Source organism: Dermochelys coriacea, chromosome 8, assembly GCF_009764565.3.
Source record: "Dermochelys coriacea isolate rDerCor1 chromosome 8, rDerCor1.pri.v4, whole genome shotgun sequence".
In the NCBI taxonomy this organism is placed as follows: domain Eukaryota; kingdom Metazoa; phylum Chordata; order Testudines; family Dermochelyidae; genus Dermochelys; species Dermochelys coriacea.
In genome coordinates, this window is record NC_050075.1 from 87,557,986 (window position 1) to 87,578,120 (window position 20,135).

General features: G+C 41.6%; 1 protein-coding gene and 1 long non-coding RNA gene across 7 annotated transcripts in view; both read right to left on the reverse strand.

Annotated features, from left to right (window-relative positions):
• Positions 1-3,476, reverse strand: part of LOC122455538 — a 107,756-nt gene extending 104,280 nt beyond the window's left edge. Inside the window, exon 1 of one of the 2 annotated variants that reach the window (XR_006273778.1) lies at positions 2,245-3,476. This is a non-coding gene — a long non-coding RNA (uncharacterized LOC122455538). Of the gene's footprint in view, positions 1-1,753 lie in introns of both variants that reach the window. The other variant, XR_006273777.1, reaches the window with a different exon arrangement.
• A 9,075-nt stretch (positions 3,477-12,551) lies between these two features.
• CTH (cystathionine gamma-lyase) overlaps positions 12,552-20,135 on the reverse strand; it is a 50,623-nt gene continuing 43,039 nt past the window's right edge. For 2 of the 5 annotated variants that reach the window (XM_038412087.2, XM_038412090.2), the window contains exon 12: positions 12,552-14,738. In XM_038412087.2, the coding sequence (XP_038268015.1) occupies positions 14,712-14,738 (27 nt within the window). In that variant the 3' untranslated portion in view covers positions 12,552-14,711. Of the gene's footprint in view, positions 14,739-16,619; positions 16,753-19,701; positions 19,981-20,135 lie in introns of those variants that run through there. The other 3 variants (XM_043490861.1, XM_038412085.2, XM_038412086.2) reach the window with 3 other exon arrangements.

A 20,135-nucleotide genomic window follows, 5' to 3' on the forward strand; every position in this document is an offset into this window, starting at 1 on the left:
TTTGATTCTCCCAACTCCTTAGGAAATCCCAGGCTTACAGATCCTCCATAAAAAGCATCCCTAGAGATAGATCATAGTGCCATATAAGTAATATTTAGGATTAGTTCCTACAATATCCCATGATGCTAGTGCTCCTGCTGGTATCATGATCAGCTTTGTGTACCAGGCTTGCCTCACCCCTGTGATAATAGCAATGAGCACTAGCATCACACCGTTGAGCCTGCAGCACTAGAGAAATGTTCCTAGCTTGGGGCAGCAGCCATTCCAGCACTGAACTAGAGATTCCAATCCACAGTCTGGAATAGCTTGACAGGTTTTTAACCCTGATACAATTAGGTGGGGCTGCCCTAGTGCTAGTGCATCGGAAGAGATTTCCCAAAAGTCAGCAGAATAGGCAAGGCATTGAGGGCTAGACTGTGCAGGATGTACAGCAAGTGAACAGATTCACATGGTACAACCCATTCTCCATAACTACTGCATTGTAGTTCTATAGCAAGCCCTGCTAGGCTGAGGTCACTTTGCAGGCACCTTGCCTCAGTTTCCCTTCTTCCTGGGCTCCCCAATAAAATCCATATACAGGCATCTTTCTGTGCAAACAACCCTGCTTAGAGCCTGGGTTTAGTCAAAAGTGCTTACAAAATTTCAAGTCCCAAAAAAGAATCCACAAGATTCAACTCAATTCTCTGCTTTTAGCAGGTCATTTCTAGCCCTACCTAGCTCAAGTCTGGTTTCCCTGGTGTCCCAAAGTCCTCTACAGCTATCAAAACTCTGCAGCTTTATTCTACCACCTGTTCCTTTATAGGGCTCAAATGCCTTCCCTTAAATCTAATTAGGCAGCAGGTAATTGGTCACAGGTACACTGCTTCTTAAAGGAGCCAGTCACCCTTCTGATCATAAACTGCTGTTTCTTCAGCTTGTGCTTAAATGGCTCCTTGAGCAAAGTTAAACGCATGCTTAAGTACTTCCCTGAATAGGGATAATTTACTGAACTAGGTCAAGAGTTTCCTGTAGCCCCTCTAGGTATGTCAACACTGCAATTAAATCCCTATGGCTGGCCTGCATCAGCTGACTGAGGCTATAAAACTTCAGGGTAAAAGTCTGGGCTTGGGCTGCAACCCAGGCTCTGGGATCCCACAACAGGAGATGGTCCCAAAGCCCAGGTCTGGATATATACACTGCAATTTATACACCCACAGCCCAAGTCAGCTGACACAGGCCAGCAACAGGTGTTTAATTGCAGAGTAGACATATCTCTGAAAAGATGTTTGGCCTTCCAGTCCCCCATCCTGCCTTGATGCTTCACCCTCACCCCTGTGAGGAGCCTCAGCAAGGAGCTAGGTACTAGAAAGCAAAGCAGGAGCCACTTGATATTGTCACTGTGACAATGCCCCTTCTTTTCTGCACCCTTTTCTCTTCATCACTTCTGCCTCCACTGCTGTGGTGGAGGCTGTACAGCTTTACGTACCCTGCACAGACAACACCCTGACAGTGCACACCACCAGCACTGACATTTTTCTCTTCCAACCTCCTTTGGCCATTTCACCACCACAGGATCATGTTTATAGTGGTTTTATTTGCTTCGGCTCTGTCCCTATAACACAGCAATTAAACTGGGTCTTTCTTCAGCTCCAGAAAGATATATAGCCAACAAGACTAGTGCTTATGAAATAACCCTGAGCAGTTCCTGATACATGCTTTACAGTATATATTTGAATCCAGTAAATATTATTTCATTGTAGCATAGTCTACTCACTCCAGACACACACCACTATGGCTGTACATGGTGTAGTGACTCTCCTCCTCCTTTGGTACTTCCTGCCTCAGCCACTTTGGTTCTGCAGCAGTCTGCCTCTTCCTGTGATTTGGCCCTCTTACCAGTCCACTTTTAGTCCAACCCCTTCCAGAGAAGCCTCAGTCCACCACATCATTGATCTGCTAACATCAGATGTTCAGGCCAACTTTGAGCTTTTTGGGCCTGCCAGGGTCCCTTGGCGCCAAGGTCTTCACACCTCAGGCAGGGGAACACAGGCCTGACCTCCATTCTAGGAGCCAAACCAGGGACCATGTCTGAAGCAGAAGAGATTAGTTTACTTCAGACACTCTGATGTATCCCTGAGCTGCTCCCTACCATGGCCCGTAGCTAGGCCTTCCTCATAGCCTCTTCTCCAGATGACATATTTGCAAGTTCCCAAAACAAAACTAACTATGAAGACCAAAAAATAAAAAGTCCTGCACCAGGCCTACCTGCCTTAAGGAGGCTCAGATACTTTGGATCTCTAGGTTCTAGCACCAAATAGTCTACCCAGGCAACTTCAAGGCAGTATCTAGCACCAGTGAATTAGCTCAAGAGGTCTACTCCCTCATCTAATCAGCCATAAGTGAGCTGGGCTTTTCCTTTTTTACATCTCCTCCCTCCAGGCTTGACACCTTGCTTAGATGTAACAGGGTGGGGCTGATGGGCCCACAGTCTCTCATTAACCCATTCATTCAGGTGTTCCTCATTAACCCCTTCAGATGTAGGGTCTGTATACCCCAGCACATGCATAGTGTATGGACATGGAATGAGATAGAGTCCATGTGAATTGGGAATTTGCTTATTTTTTAGAAGCACCTAGGAACAGCCAGAGGAGATCTATTGTTGCAACTTGGACTGGACTGCTTTTAATTAGTCAGGAGGCAGAGTGAGATAGAAGGGCCAATAGGGAGAGAAGTCTGGAAGATGGTTTGACTACAGTTTTGATCACGATCACTTCTTTGAAAGTGTTTGTCTCTATTAGTATTTTGTTATGGAAACCGAAGTGGAGGTTCTTCTATGGAAAATTCTTTTTGCACAATCTTTGTAATTTAAAGAGGTAGAAATAGACTTCATTTTGAAAAAACATTGTTTCAATCCTCTTCTCTTTTCATCCTGGAGAATCAAACTGGATGATGTGGTCTTTTGGGCCTCTACAATACTATTAGCTATGAACCCAATTAATCTGAGCCATTACCAGTTATCTTTGAGAACTCATGGAGGACAGGAGAGATACCCAAGGACTGCAAAAGGGTAAATTTAGTACCTATCTATAAAAAGGGGAATGAGGGCAACCCAGGGAATTCTACATGTCAGCTTAACTTCGGTACCCAGAAAAATAATAGAGCAAATAATCAATCAATTCCTAGATCTCTAGAAGAAAATAAGGTGATAAGTAACAGTCAACATGGATTTGTCAAGAACAAATAATGTCATACCAATCTAACATCCTTCTTTGGCAGGGTAAAAAGTTTTTTGGATGGGGGGAAGCAGTAAATGTGATATATCTCAAGTTTAGTAAGGCTGTCTCACAAGACTTTCTCATAAACAAACTAGAGAAATATAGCCTAGACGAACTTACTATAAGGTGGATGCACAACTGGTTGGAAGACTATCATCAGGGAGTATTCTCAATAGTTCGCAATTGAGCTGGAAGGGCATATCAGGTGGTGTCCTATAGGGATCTATCCTGTGTCTGGATCTATTCAATATCTTCATAAATGATTTAGATAATGGCATAGAGAGTACACTTATAAATAAGTTTGCAGAAGATACCAAGCTGGGAGGGATGGCAAGTGCTTTGGAGGACAGTTTTAGAATTCAGAATGATCTTGACAAACTGGAGAAATAGTCTGAAACAAATATGATAAAATTCAATAAGGACAAATACAAAGTACTACACTTAGGAAGGAATAATCAGGTACATCAGTGGTTCTCAAACTACTGTACTGGTGATCCTTTTCACATAGTAAGCCTCTGAGTGTGACCCCCTTTATAAATTAAAAAACACTTGTTTATATAGTTAACAGCATTATAAATGTTGGAGGCAAAACAGGGTTTGGGGTGGAGGCTGACAGCTCGTGACCCCCCATGTAATAACCTCACAACCCTGAGACGGGTCCCGACCCCCAGTTTGAGAACCCTAGAGGTACACACTTACAAAATGGTAGGGTGACCAGATGTCCTGTTTTTAAAGATACAGTTCCATTTTGGGGGACTTTTTCTTATAGAGTGCCTATTACCCCCTACCCCCGTCCTATTTTTTCCACAGTTGCTATCTGGTAACCCTACAAAATGGGAAATGACTGCCTAGGAAGGAAAACTGCAGAAAGGGATCTGGAAGTTACAGTGAATCACAAATTAAATATTAGTCAACAACATAATACTGGTTTCATAGTAGCAGTCTGTATCTGCAAAAAGAAAAGGAGTACTTGTGGCACCTTAGAGACTAACAAATTTATTTGAGCATAAGCTTTTGTGAGCTACATAATACTGTTGCAAAAGAAGCAAACATTATTCTGGGGAGTATTAGAAGGGGTGTTGTAAGCAAGACACATGAAGTAATTCTTCCACTCTGCTCAGCACTGATAAGACCACATCTGGAGTATTATGTTCAGTTTTGGGTACCACACTTCGGGAAAGATGTGGACAAATTGGAGAAAGTCCAGCAGAGAGCAACCAAAATTATTAAAGGTCTACAAAACATGACCTACAAAGAAAGGTTGAAAAAAATAGGTTTGTTTAGTCTGGAGAAGAGAAGACTGAGGGGAGATATGATAACAGTCTTCAAGTACATAAAAGGTTGTTATATAATGTTATATATGATAAATTGTTCTCCTTAATCATCAAGGACAGGACAAGAAGTAATGGGCTTAAATTGCAGCAAGGGAGATTCAGGTTAGATATTAGGAAAAACTTCCTAACCGAAGGGTAGTTAAACCCTGAAACAAATTACCTAGGGAGAGATTGTAGAATCTCTGTCACTGGAGGTTTTTAAGAACAGGTTATGAACACCTGTCAGGGATGGTCTAGATAATACTCAGTCCTGCCTCAGTGCAGGACTAAGATGAACTATCCATGTCCCTTCCAGTCCTACATTTCAATGATTCTATGCTATGTGCATGTATAGATAGATTTTTGATATACACAGAATGGTCTGCCATTCAAAAACAAAATCAGCATTTACTGTACCAATTGACATGATTGCAATATTTATATTCCGTATCCTTACAGCAGCATGGAAAAATACTGTTAATACTTCCATAAATGTAAGTTACGGGAGCAGTCAATGGTGTCTTTTAAAAGTGCCCACTCAATTACTCCATTGAATATATTCATGTGTTTACCACACACACGCACGTGCACACAGACACACATATATCATAGAAAGAAGAACAGTGGAGGAAACATGCACCAAATGTTTTAGGAATGTTTGCTGCTACTATGGAAACTTTTTCCCTACTCACTGCTCTGTTGTATGGGATCTATCAGAGTTAACAGCAAGTCCCATTTCCTCTCCATTGTGAAATGAGCAATTATAAAACCAGGACATTTATCTAGCATTCTTTCCATGTACTGGGAAACACGATGTTATGGTACTAGGTAGAAAATATAAATATAACAGTTGCTTTGATAACAAGCTGCTAAACGTTTTGGAAAGTGTGAAATCAATTGAACCATTTATGCATACAACGGCAGCAGAGTTTAGGGGAAAAGCTGTCTTTTCTGTTAAGGTTTCATTACCCCTTATAAGCCTCACCAAAAAATTCAAAAATAAAGCTATTTGTTGTTTTAGCTTTTGTTGCTGAGAACAAGCAAATAGAACACATCACTAAGAAAAGACAGAAAATAACTTAAGTGCAGGTTAACTCCCCTCCCCTCCTTACTCTGCACCAGCTTGTTATGTGAATTTGCATACTTACTCCTACAGTGATTAGATGCTTATTAACAGGTTTCAGAGTAGCAGCCATGTTAGTCTGTATTCGCAAAAAAGAAAAAGGAGGACTTGTGGCACCTTAGAGACTAACAAATTTATTTGAGCATATATTTGCTCAAATAAATTTGTTAGTCTCTAAGGTGCCACAAGTACTTCTTTTCTTAGATGCTTATTGACACCCTCCAACATCCCAAATTCCATTGGTTCTGTTGCTAGCCAGTTCATTTTCAGGATGTCACTGGAGCACTCAAAGTAGCAGATGACCTGCTGAAAACCCCACCCTATGTACTTGCTAGGAAATACGTTTCACTAGAATGAAAGAGAGATGGGGAGTCCACCTCAATCAGGCCAGAAGCACTAAGATTAACGCTTATGGTTTCCATTATCAAAGGAGCTGAACACACCAGCCCCAATCCAATAAATCACATTTGGGCTAAACTTAAGCACATGAACAGTCCCACTGAAGTCAAAGCTAACCATGTGATTAAGCGCTTTTCTGGACTAAAGCTGGAGTTCTCAGTACCTTGCAGGATTGAACTCTATGCTCACAAACTCACTGTCCAGATCCATTCTTCAAACTCCAGGTAATTTCTTTTGAATTATCACAGAAGTTAGAATCAGAAGACCCCTGCCAGCGCTAGCTTGTTCGCTCTGCACATTTGCTAGTGTTTTGTCCTGTCTAATTTTAAATATGGGGCTTTCGCTAGTTCTCAGGAGTAACTATTTCACAGCCTCATACAGCTCAGCAACTGGATGATTTTCCCTACTTAGCCTTAATGACCCCACATCATCCCTTCCTCCTGTAATTATATATCTGTCTTCTACTTTAGAAAAGTAGAAGACAGATATATAGATTCTATAACTATATATAACTAGATTCATCCATTCTCTCCTGAGTTATCACTTAGCGAAGCACCTATTTTGCTCTTCTAGGGCCTGCTCCTGCTCCCAATGAAGTTAATAAGAATTTCCCCATCTGCTGCTAAGTGGGGTGAGAGGGACTGGATCCTTAATCTTTCCTTATGAACCATTTCCTCTAGTCATCTTGTTTCTCTTCTCTAATCTGCATGCAGTCTGTGTCTCTTGCAAAACAAGGCAAGTAAGGGTCAGCACATTACCGCACTGCCCTAGGAATAGAGCCTGGGGGCTGTAATTCTGAGAATATGCTTCCCAGAACAATGAAGGGGCAGAAAGGAGAGTTTTGTAGGTGGCTGGCTGAGTGCCTGTTTGAATTATTATTTTTGCTGCTGAGGTTTTATTGTATTATTAAATATGTGTCTAGAGCCTCATATAGTCATCTTTATTATTATTATTGAAATTTACATACATAAATTAATTAAATAGCTTTATTCAGAGTCACAATTCAGACCCAACAAGAGGGAAGTAATCTGTGCCAATCCCTTTTCCTGGTACAGTTTATTTCCCTTGCCATGCTATTTAGTGTGTATTGAAGGGTTGAGCTAAAGCTCTGCCCATTCCCCACCAACCTATCTAGGAGGCAGAGTAGCAGCCCAGCAGCCGCTGATTACCTCCATCCAGAGTTTGGTGATGTGGGTAGCCCATGCAAAGGAGCCAAGAGACTTCTTACATCCCTGCATGGGCAAATAGCAAGGCTGACCAGCAAGCCCCAGGATTTAGCAGCACAGTTGTGTGCTTTGAATCATGAAGTACCTTTCCTTAATGCTCCTTTGGCAAGGGAAATGTTTGTTACTATAGCGCTTCTCTCTTCTAAAAAGTACTTTAACTTGGAGTGGGATATTTCTGTTAGCTGCTTTGGCCAGCACTAACTTCATCTAATTACATTAAGCATACATAATATGTATCGGTAATAAGCCCTTTTAGGAAAGTTCATACTATCAACCATTCTTTATACCTGTTTAGACAATAGAAATTAGGACCAACACAACTTTAGTTGCACCTGAATTAAGAAAAGTCCATTTCTGGTACCATATGTTAGCAGCAGCCATTTCCTAAGCTTTCAGGAACAAGCAGCCATTTGTTCTGTCAGTTGTTAAACTCCACTTGCTGAGACAGTAGCTTTTGAGAAGTTAATCGACTGCTTGGATGATAACTTGGCAAAGTTTAACAGCATGGAATAACTTCCTGAAAAGAAATAAAAGAACAGCAATTCAAATGAAGGAGAAAATTAAATGAGCACTCCTTGTAACACAAGGAGTAGATTCTACTGTTCTAGTCCTTTTGTTCTTTTCCTTTTCCCTGCTTCTTCATCTGTTCTTTCCCTCTGTTGTTCTCATTTTGTAAGGGTATACAAAAACATAAGATATGTAAATTTTAAGACTAGATGTTCATGATGGTCCCTTTTTTCCTTGGAATCTATGGTAGCTGAACTTAAAATATTATTTGAAAATGTGGAAGCCCGGAGGCTCTTTGTGCTTTTGTGCATATTTACTGTATATTTGTTTTGTATGGTTTATATGACAACATTCCTTTAAAGCCTATCAATAGCCTCCAATGCTAAATGCCTTTTTAAATTTTTCAAATTTTGTGCTATATTCATTTGAGCAACTTGTTTATATATACATATGCATATATATACACATACACACAGATATATATATATATATATATATATATATATCGTCTTTAGCATATTATCCATGTTTGGAGGAAAAACTAAAGAACTATTAATATAAAAGTAATCAAATCCACTAGTAGATCACAAAAAACAGTAAAGCGTAGTTTAACCTGGAAAAGTAACTCTAAAAAAATTAATTGAAAAAAAATCAATAGATTAATTTTGTAGTATCTGCTGACTTTATTGACAAATGTTCCTTTTACTTATATTAGCCTTCCAAAGTTATCACAGGCCTGAAAGTGAGCTGGACTCTATTCCTTAGGGTCCATCATCAACAGAATTGTGTATTAATATTTCAGTCCATTATCCCTATTGAAGGAAATGATACTGCATAGGTGTTGTGGCAGGCACAGTTTGAAGACAATAGGGTTGCACTGCTGTAACTATCAAATCAAAGAATCAAATTTGGCCTGCAGAGCTTTGTTACTAGTGATGTGTAAGAAGGAAAAAACTCCACTAGCCTTTCCAATCTCAGAGGGATTTTGCTGGATTGGCTATTATCAAGATGTGTCTTTATTTCTAAGCATTTGATCTGCTAATAATTGAGACACAATAAAATGATGCCATGTTTTGAAATGCCTTTCAAAGTTGAACCACACTTTAAGTTGCTTCCTAAAAGACTACACTCAATACCAGAAACAATTTACAGCACTCAAAAGCAAAGTGTAGATATGCAGCTCTCGGAGACTGGTATTCCCAATACAGGTCTGTAGCCTGGAGGCATGGCCTCACTCAGAGAGTGACAGGGAGGGACCACAACACACCGCCTGGTGGGCCGAACCAGGAGAACGACATCTGCCCTGCCAGAAGCAGAAGGGTGGGACAGGAAGGGGAAGTACAAAAGGTGGGCCCTACAGCTTGGTTATGGTGGTGTCATTACAGGAGATGGATGCATTCTACTTGCAGAGGAGCTGCTGGGGCTACTTTTTGAGGCCTGACTAGAGCACCCACGTCTGCTGGCTGACCAAGGTGCTGAGGAGTTGCTGCCTGACGACTGACTGGGTCTCCCTAGGCTGCTGGCTGACTGAGAAGCTGCTGCCTGTGGACTGGTCAGAGCTCCCTGAGATGACAGATGCAGGTATACCTGAAGGAGACAGTAGGAAGCACCTCGGGGAAACCAGGAACAGTCTGGTTGGGAGCTGACCTGATACAAGGTTGGTGTGTCGTGGGTGGACCCCTGCTAACTCAGTGGTAGACCACTCTGCCACTGGGCTGGGGCCTGGTGGAGTTGGGTGGGCCCATGTTCCCCCTTGCCACTCCACCCCTGGGCTGGCAGTATCCCCTTCCTGAGGCTAGGGAGCCTGTACTCCTCCGGTGACCCTACCTGAGTCCTGACCCTACCCTAACCATACACTGCTTAGCTGCTCTGTCATGATTGTGGGCCAGGGCCCACTCATTGCTTTGCTGCCCTGCCTGGGGCTCATAGATGGCCATACTGTTCTGCCTGGCTGGAGGATCGGAGCACTAGATGAAGCTAATGCTTCCTTTTTGAGCTCACCTTTACAGGTAAGTGATAGTGAGGTGGCATGGCCTCTTTTAGAGTGACAGGGAGAGACAGCCATGTAGCACATAAGGTCAATTTGTCTTAATATGCCCCAAAGTAATTTTAATAATGTCTACAGTGTTATGTAAAATCTACTCAATCTGATCTGCAATCTCCATACAGTGGACTAGTTTGACCAACGGTTCTTGGATGGTATTTTAGAAGTTAGGTTTCTAAAGGTGTGTTTTTTTTTTTTTCCTTTAATACACTTCTAAGGTCAAGCGTGAGGCTGTTAGTCCTAGTTGTGCTTTCTTCAAGTTGCCATTTAAATGGTGAATCCTTTTCCAAACAGATTATTTTTGTAGACACTATACTGAGGCTGAAAGTTAAATCCATAAATGGTCTAGTGTACAGATAACTCAAACATTTACTGTTGTGATAAGATTGAGTTGTATTTGTATGCTAGCACCAGAAAAGCACTCAGTCTCAGCCATATGGCTTGGAGGATCTTTAGAGAATTTACTAGATGCTTTACTATAGAACACTTGGCATAAATTCTCACTTTGTACACATTCCTCATACTTCAATACTATATATTCTAGAAACAAGTATTTTATTATGTTATGAAGACTTGTTAAACACTTGCTTTACTGCAGCACTAGAAGCTTATAAATCAATAATTAATTTTAAAGGTTCCCAGTAAATTGATTGCTAAACAAACAGCAGGATGTTTAAGCCTTTGCAGCCGAGTGTGCTGCAAAACATTTCACACACATTATTTCAAATCTGTTGTCTTTGCCCCCCCCCCCAAATAGCATCTTACAACTTGCCTTCTCTCCAGTTGTAGATGGGGCTCAGGTGTGCTCTAGGTAAACTGATGATTTAACACCATTTCAGGTACCTCCCTATAGAAGCTGGATTTCAACAACCACTTGCCTGAAGGATAGAGGTTTCCAGAATTTCTAGTGCAATCAGCTGAAAACATGTTAAATGTTTTCTTCCAGGCTCTGTTTAAATGGGATACTTTAGTGGAGAAAAACAGTATGCTTTGTATTCTTATATGGACATACTTAGGCTCCAATTCTACAAATGTTTGTGCACATACTTAATTACTGTGAGTAGTTGCACTGAGATCAATGAAACAACTCATGGTAAAACTAAGCATGTATGTAAGAGTTTGTAGGATTGGGGTACTGGATTGCAAGCTCCTTCTGTGTTTGTATATTGCCTCGCACAGTGGGGACATACTCCATGATTGGATAGACAATGCAATAATTTGTATTATAGTTTGTTATAGTTGCTCATGGAGTCATGACCTAAACACAGTCTCCTAACAGAATGCAGGAAACCACTGTGCTATACGCCTGTTAAGAATGAAAATGCATACTATAGAGTTTAAGCCTAGGAGGGACCATTAAATCCTCTAGATTGACCTCCTGTATATCGGAGTCCCTTAAATTTCACCCAGTTACTCCTGTATTCAGCCCAATAATTTGTGATTGACTAAAACATTTCTTCCAGAAAGGCATCCAGACTTGATCTGAAGAAATAAAAAAATAGAGAATCCACCACTTCCGTTGGTGGTTTCTTCCAATGGTTCATCACCTTCACAGGTGGACTTTTTTGCCTCATTTCCAATCTGAGTTTCTCTGGCTTCAGCTTCCAGCCATTGGTTCTTATGCCTTTCTCCACTAGATTAAAGAGCCTATTCATACCCAGGAAGTTCTTGCTATGAAGGTATAATCAAGACAGCTCTCAATCTTCTTTTTCATAAGGTAAACATATTGAGCTCTTTAAGTATCTCCCAGTAAAGCACCTTCTCCAGCCCTTGAATAATTTTTGTGGCTCAACATGGAGCAGGTGAAGATCAAATCAAGCTTTTTCTGCTGTAAATGCTTCACTCTTATGGTTCTAACCTCCTCACATGCCATTTATTCCCTTGCAGTGGCAGAGAATATTACCCAGCCCCTGCAATTCATTCTGCATGGATGGACCCTGCACAGAACCCCACTGAATTTCATGGTGCCACGTGTTGGCACATGGGCTCATGATAGTAATTGCATTAATTTATGTATCCTGTGCTTAGATGCTATATTGCTACTATGAAAACACATGAAATTATGGACATATATATATAGGAAGTAAAACTTCTGTCTAGGGAAAGGGGTAGTTGTGGATAGTTTATACACAAATTAAATTAATAAGGTGTGTGAGACATTGCTTAGTCCCTTCCCCCTAATTTTTCTATCTGTCTTTAAAGATTGTAAGCTCTTGTACATCTGTAGTGTCTGGCACATGTTAGGTGATCTTCCCCCACACTCAGACCTCCCCCAGCATCTGGGCCCCAACCACTTTCACCTGGACCGCCCTGTAGAGTCCCATTATCATTGCACCCAGAACCCCACAAACCCCTGTCCATCTGGATTCCCCCCCACTGAGCTGCCCTCACCCAGATTGCCCCCACACAGAACCCATTCAATTGACACCTGGATTCCCTCCACACTTGGCTCCTGCTTTGCAGGCAGGCACCTATGACAGAGGGACAGGGCTCTGTGGTGTTTCTGGGGCAGGCCCAGTGCTTGCACTGTGTCAGGGTTGCATGCAGTCTCACCACTGAGTTTACATCCCAGGATAGGGGAGCTGCACAGTGATCTCCCACCTCTGTGCAGCCAGTGGCCTGTGTTTCCACAGTGCTATGCTGGAGCCACCAGTTTTGTTTTGTTTTGTTTTTTTTTTTGGGGGGGACCAATAAAATTTGCAGAATTTTAAAATTTTTGGCACAGAATGCCCTCAAGAGTAAAATTAGCAGAACAATAACTTTACTGGCAAGGACCTGCTAGGTTCCTTATACAAGTCCAGAGGAGAAGTATACAGGAAGGACATAATTTATCTAAATGCTACAGTAACAGGCACCCTCAAATACTCTTGATAGTGAAAGGTGAGTGAACAGAAAGGAGAGATGGCTTGTACTATTTCTAGCAGATCAGCTGAAGGGCATGATGACCAAAGGATTAGTGTGCTCTCTGAGGAAAAGACAGCAACAATGAGAAACTTGTTAGTAGGACCAAAGTTTCCTCCCTTTCTGTACAGAATGTTGTGCAGCCTCTGACAGGCCATGCTTTCTATCTCTGAAAGTAATGGTTTTTACTTTTGATGTGATCCAGCTTGCAATGTATTTCAGAGATTCAGACATAATTTAAAAAGTATAGCAAATGAAGAGAATCTTTTATAGTTCCAGTACTTGCAGCTATGCTGCCAAAATGTGCAATTCTCATCTGTTGGAGTTGATAACCAAAAACCAATAGAAGCATTACTTAACCATCTTCATCTCTACACTCCACAACCATTACCTTACCTTATGTAAGTGCAGCAACTTTTTATACAAATCAGCTACAGTTATTCTCATTAGGGGTGTATGAGAAATGTTTCCCTCTTTCATCGCTCCCTAGAGAACACTCTTCCCACCCCCCATTCAAGGAAACTCTGAATAACCCACCCATGTTTGTAGTATCTCAAAAGGTCAAGAAAATATAGGCCACTTCAGTGGATTTAACAGAGATACTGCATAAGAGAGGATGCCAGTAAATAGACTTGGCAATTTCAAAACCTTTTTTCTTAAACTAGTTTAGCTGCTTTCTGCTAAAGGTAAGCTTTTACTTGGAAAAAAACCTAGCTACCTCCTAAAAGGTAAATGTTAATCTACTCACAATATGGGAATGCATCAGAATAAATCCTTCTCCATCCTAACTTCCAACATCTTGTCAAGCCATAGTGAGGACTCAGTGTGAGATTTCAATAAAAATATTAAAAATGACAACCTAGTAAAATATCGATAAGAGCTTACCTATATAAAAAGGTTGCACCGATCAAAGAACATCAGCTTTGTCCCGTTCATTTTATTTACTGTTTCACTTACAATGATACAGAACATTTTAAACAATTTAAGAATGTTAGATAAATACTGGTTTTAAAAGGCCAGAGAACTAGTATGTGGTATAATATTAGGTTTTTCTTTTTTAAAAAAGTCTACATTTCATTTGCTTTGTGAAAATGGTTTAATGTTTTTAAAATTATTGTAGTCTGTCTGACAAATGCTCCATTTAATTTCCCCTTTCATTAAGTTATCCAATTTAGAAATTAAAGCATACAGAAACAAATCTCATCTTGGTAAGACAGGAGATGAGACTGAAATCATTGTCAAGTATAACACAGTCCATTAAAAATTTCACACTAAATCCTGCTTATCTTGCCTGTCAAATCATCTTCAGAAAATTAGTTATCAGGTATGACTTAAATTTTCAGCGTTGCACAATATAAAACCAGATTTGATGTTCTCATTCAAAAAGTCTGTTTGTTCCTACACCATTCAAAATCTACCTTCAGTTAGACATAATGTGATTTTAAAAAAAAAAATCCTACAGTCTGGATGATGAAAACAGGCTGTACCCACATAATTGCAGCATGCACTCATCACTGTACAGCATAACACCCCATTTTTAATATTTGAGATCTGGATGTAATACTCTTGCACGTACATCACAGCTGCTCTCAGATCAACAAGCTTTGCTCAGAAAGAGTGATGTTTCAAGTCATAAGAGCAGGAAGAACAAGAGGATGACACCTCTGAAAGCATAAGTTTTGTGCACAAGTTTAACCCATGTTAAGTCACTGGAGAGTGAAGCTAAAAAAACTACTTCGGTATCTAAAGTTTGACTGAATACAAGTTTAGAGTGTGTGGGGGGTGTGTGTGTGGCTTTTTTGTTTTGTTTTTTTTTCCTCCTTTAAACCCTTCACTTTTAAAGGCAAATCTGAAGAAACTTATCAGTGGTTTGGCTTTTCATTTAATCTTCTTTGGGTGTCTTAGCTGTGTAGTGAGCAGCTTCCAATTTCAGGTCTTGGATTCCTAGTTGCGAACCATATGCTCTGGGACCTGCAGTAACAGAAGACAATCATGATATAATTATTTTGTGGTGCTCTCTAGTATTGCAGAGCTCTTTATTTTAGCACAAAGAGAAGCTGGCCATTTATTAGCAATAGATATATTCATGCTCCTAGAAGGCCTTTGCAGGTAAGTTTGGCTACGTGCCTGTTGCAAAAAGTGCTCAGAAAACTTCAATTCTGGCTAGTTTCTCAAATCTGCAACCATAGCATATGTTTTACAGAGAATATTTTCAGTTGTATAGTGCAGTAATTCAAGCTATTTTAAATCTGTTGCAGAGTTCATATCTGTCGTCAAACCATGTCATGTTGCACACGTGGAAAAGTGATCCTCTCTACCCCAAGTTTCTTGGTTGTTTTTATGCTCCTTTTTTACTCCACCAATAGCATGGTGCTGTGGGTGGGGAGCAAAGATATAAGACAGTGCATAGGTCTAGTCCTTGTTTTGCTAGAGACTTTCTGTATTGAGGCAAGTAATTTAAACTTCTCCATTGGCCTGCTCCAAAGGTCAGGCTCAAGGTCTTCCACAAGCACCACCCTATGGCTCCACACCCCAGACTGACTAGGCTCTGCTCTTTTACAAGGCCCAGTTGTCCATTTAAACTATCATCTGATACTCAGTTACCAGGCTGAGAAGCAGCTAATTAATTATGGTGCAGTGGGGCTGGCCCATCTCCCCTTAAAAGGGCCAGCCACACTGTGACAACAGGCTTCAATTATTTGCTGAATGGGGTCCGAGTCCACAGGCTTGGTTAGGAGCACATCTGTCTCCCTCCACTCCTCTGCCCACAACAGATAGGAGGAGACAAGCATCCTCCAGAATATATGAATGTTCTGAGGCTCAGAAGGAGGTAAGAGGCAGACCAGTTTAAAGTTTGAGTAAAGATAAAGGGAGGGTGGGCATGGAAGGCCAATACCATGGTAAGGGGTCTACTATGGACTACTAAGTCAGGAAGAGGAGGTGAACGAGGCATTTCTAGATCAAAAAAATCCAAAACACAAGACCTGATTCCAACAGAGGACCCAGACATCTGTTGGAAAAGTAGTACAGTAAAATGCAAAAAATTCCAATATGATCTTGGAGTGTGTTGGGCAACTTATTATTTCCTCCACTATCTGAAATAAGGAGTGGGAGCCAGATAAGACTGGCTGTTTAACTGAACAATTAGTTGTGAAACTGAAGATGGAATGCAATCTGGGTAAAGGAAGGGGTGAGAGCAGCAGAATAAAGTCAAGGGTTTGTTTTTTGTTTTTTAAAAACAGACAAACTGAGAATTAGTAGGTAAGTTTTCTAGGGGGGAGATTCTAAGGGGAAAAGGAGTTCAGGAGAACTGGCAGTTTCTCAAGGAGACAAGTTAGTCACAACAGCAAACTATCCTAATACAAGGGAAAGATCGCAAGAGACCAATGTGGCTGCATCAGGAGCACTTCAATTATCTGAAAAATCAGCCACTATCTACTTTTGTTAGAATTTTTTTATGTTGCTAAAGACGCATACAAAAGAATAGCAGAAGCATGTAGGGACAAAATCCAAAAGTATAAAGCACAAAATGAATTGCACCTAACGAGACCTAAAAGCCAATAAGAGGTTATAGAATATTTAGATACAGCCTGATGAATTAACTCTAGGATACTGAAGCAATCTCAGAATCAATAGCATTATCTTTGAGAACTCATGGATGATGGGTGAGCTTCCAGAGGAGGGCTGTGATAGGGTGTACTGGCCCTGAACTGGAGAGGAAGGGGTTAAAGCAGTGATCTTAGCAGCAGAAGCCATGCCTCCCCTACCCTGCTGGGCATTCTCCAGCTGCTGCTGCTGCAGTATAAAAGGGAGCAGCCTAGCTCAGCTGGCTGCCAAGAAGGAAGGACTCACCTCACCAGCTCCCACTGAGGAGCAGCCAGGATTCCAGATCACAGGAGATGCAGGGGCCCAGGTACTTGGATGCCCCAGAGAGATTGCAGTCACTGCCTGAGAAGCCCAGACTCCCAAGACACCATGACTTCAACTGCAAGAGTCATGATAGGAAGTAGCCCAGGGAGGGACTAGCCAGTGTCCCAGCAGCAGTCCGCATGTTGCGAGCTGATTCCCCGCTGACTTAGTGGTGAACCCATTCACCATTGCTAGGGCCCTTAGCTGGGACCTGGTGGAGCAGGGAGGGCCTGGGTCCCCTTACCTGGCTGCCCCTTTGGGGGGTGGCCCACCAAACCAGCTCCCATTAACTCTAGCCATTAGGCTGCACTTGCCAACAGCCAAGGGGAACCCTACTGACTTTGGCCATTAGGCCATGTGTCTCTGCAACCTAACGGAGTCCTACTGACTTTGGCTGTTGGGCCAAGCTTCCCTGCAATCCAGGAGAGTCCTATTAGCTTTAACCGCAGGCATACCCTGCCCTTGCTCCACCTCCAGGGGGATGGGGTGTACTGGCCCCATGACAAGGCCAAATACAGTAACTCCTCACTTAATGTTGTAGTTACATTCCTGAAAAATGAGGCTTTAAGCGAATCTAATTTCCCCATGAGAATTAATGTAAATGGGGGGAGGGGGTTAGGTTCCAGGGAAAAAATCTTCTTGCTAGACAAAAGACATACACAGTAAGTTTTAAACAAACAATTTAATACAGACACAGCAATGATGATTGTGAAGCTTGGTTGAGGTGGTGAAGTCAGAGGGTAGAATATTTCCCAGGGAATGCCTTACTAGTAAATGATGAACTAGCAATTGCCTGAATCCTCAAGGGTTAACTCATTGTTGTAGCCTCACACTCTACAAGGTAGCAGGAATGGAAGGAAGGGAGACTGCATGGCAGAAGACACACACTCTCTCTGTGTGTGAGAGAAAGATGTGTATTTCCCCTTTAAGTATGCTGACACCACTCTAAGTACACTACCTTGTTAAAAGAAAAGTAGTACTTGTGTCACCTTAGACTAACAAATTTATCTGAGCATAAGCTTTTGTGGGCTAAAACCCACTTCACTTTAGTCTCTAAGGTGCCACAAATACTCCTTTTTGCGGATACAGACTAACACAGCTGCTACTCTGAAACTACCTTAAGTTAATCAGCAAGCTGAGACCACTGCAGCTGCTGCCAGGGACTCCCTCCATCCTGAGCCGTGTGACCTTCCTGATCTATGGAGATGGGGTTAGCGGGGTGCAGGGGGAGGGGGACACCATCCCCCCACCAAGCAGAAGCTGTCCCCCCTCCCCCCACCAAGCAGAAGGCTCTGGAAAGCAGTTCCAAGACAGAGGGCAGGAGCAGCACATGGCAGTGGGGGGAGGGACAGCTGAACTGCTGGCAATTGATAGCCTGCTGGGTGGCTGCAGCAGAGGAAACTTAGGGGAGTGGGGGCTGCTGGTCCACCCTGCTTCCAAGCCCCCACCAGCTAGCTGCAAGAGGCTGCTCTTCCTGCAAGCAGTGGACAAAGCAGGCGGCTGCCAAACGACCTTATAAGGGAGCATTGCACAACTTTAAACAAGCATGTTTCCTAATTGATCAGTAAATGTAACAATGAAACAAGGTTAACCAGGATGACTAAGTGAGGCGTTACTGTATTGTACCTATTTTTTTTTTAAAAAAAAAAAGCAATTCTAGAGCAGTCATCCTAACTTTGAAATCTGGAAAGATATTTGAACAAATTAATCAATTTGTAAGCACCTAGAAGATAATAGCCAACATCACTTGTCAAAAACAAATCATGCCAAACCAACCTCGTTGACAGGGTTGCTGGCCTAATGGCTAGGGGGGAAGCAGTAGGTGTGACATTTTGATTTTTAGTAAGGTTTCTGACACAGTCCTACAAAAACTAGGGAATGTGGTTTAGATTAAATTACTATAGACTGGGTGCATAACTGGTTCAAAGACCATACTCAGAGTAGCTACCAATGGCTCTCTGCCAAACGGGGAGGATGTATCTAGTGGGGTTCTGCAGGGGTCAGTCCTGGGTCTGGTACTAATCAACTTTTTCATTAATTACTTGGATAACAGAGTGGAGAGCATTCTTATAATTTGCAGGTGAAACCAAGCTGGGATGGGTTGCAACCACTTTGGTGGACAGGATTAGAATTCAAAACAAGCTTGACAAATTGGACAACTGGTATGAAATGAAGAAGAAATTCAATAAAGGCAAGTGCAAAGCATTACACTTAGGAAGGAAAAATGAAATCACTACAAAATGGGGAATAACTGTCTAGGCAGTAGTAGTGCAGAAAAATATCTGGGAGCTATTGTGGATCTCAAATTGAATGACGCAGCAATGTGATTCAGTTGCAAAAAAGGCTAATATTCTGGGGTGTATTAACAAGAAGCCACATATGTAAGACACAGGATGGAACTGTCCCATTCTATTCCACGCTGGAGAGGTCTCAGCTGGAGTAGTGTTCAGTTCTGGATGCCATACTTTAAGAAAGATATGGATAAACTAGAGAGAGTCCAGAGGAAAGCAACAAAAATGTTACAAGGTTTAGGAAAACCTTTCCTCATAGATCAGGTTAAGCTGGATATGCCTAGTCTTGAAGACTAAGGGTAGGGTGACCAGATGCCCTATTTTTATAGGTACAGTCCCGTTTTGGGACTCTCTTAGGCACCTATTACATCCCACCCCCTATCCCATTTTTTCACAGTTGCTATCTGGTCACCCTAATTGAGGGGGACCTGATAAGACACCAAATATGATAAGGGATCTTATAAAGAGGATGGTGGTCAATTGTCCTACTTTCAGTAAACATGAAGAACAAGAAGTAATTGGCTTAATCTGCATCAAGGGAGATTTAAGTTTTCCATTAAGGGAAAAAACTAAGTACAGAATATTCGAGCACTGGAATAGGCTTCCAAGAGAGGTGTTAGTACCCTGGTCATTAGAGGTTTTTATGAATAGATTAGACCAGAGTTTCTCAAAGTGTGGGTTGTGACTCTGTTTTGATGTGTTTCAGAGTAGCAGCCATGTTAGTCTGTATCCGCCAAAAAAAAAAAAAAAAAAAGTACTTGTGGCAACTTAGACTAACAAATTTGAGTATAAGCTTTCGTGAGCTACAGCTCACTTCATCGGACACATGCAGAGGAAGATACAGTAGGGAGACTTTATATACACTGAACAAGAAACAATGGGTGTTACCTGATCACTCTTGTTACAGCGTGTATGGTAAGGTGAGCTATTACTAGCAGCAGAGAAGAAAAACCTTTTGTAGTGATAATCAAGGTGGGCCATTTCCAGCAGTTGACAAGAACGTGTGAGGAACACTAGGGGGGGAAAAAATGGGGAAATAGATTTTACTTTGTTTAAAGACACATCCACTCCCAATATTTATTCAAGCTTAATTTAATTGTGTCCAGTTTGCAAATTAATTCCAATTCAGCAGTCTCTCCTTGGAGTCTGTTTGTTTTTTTTAAGGTGT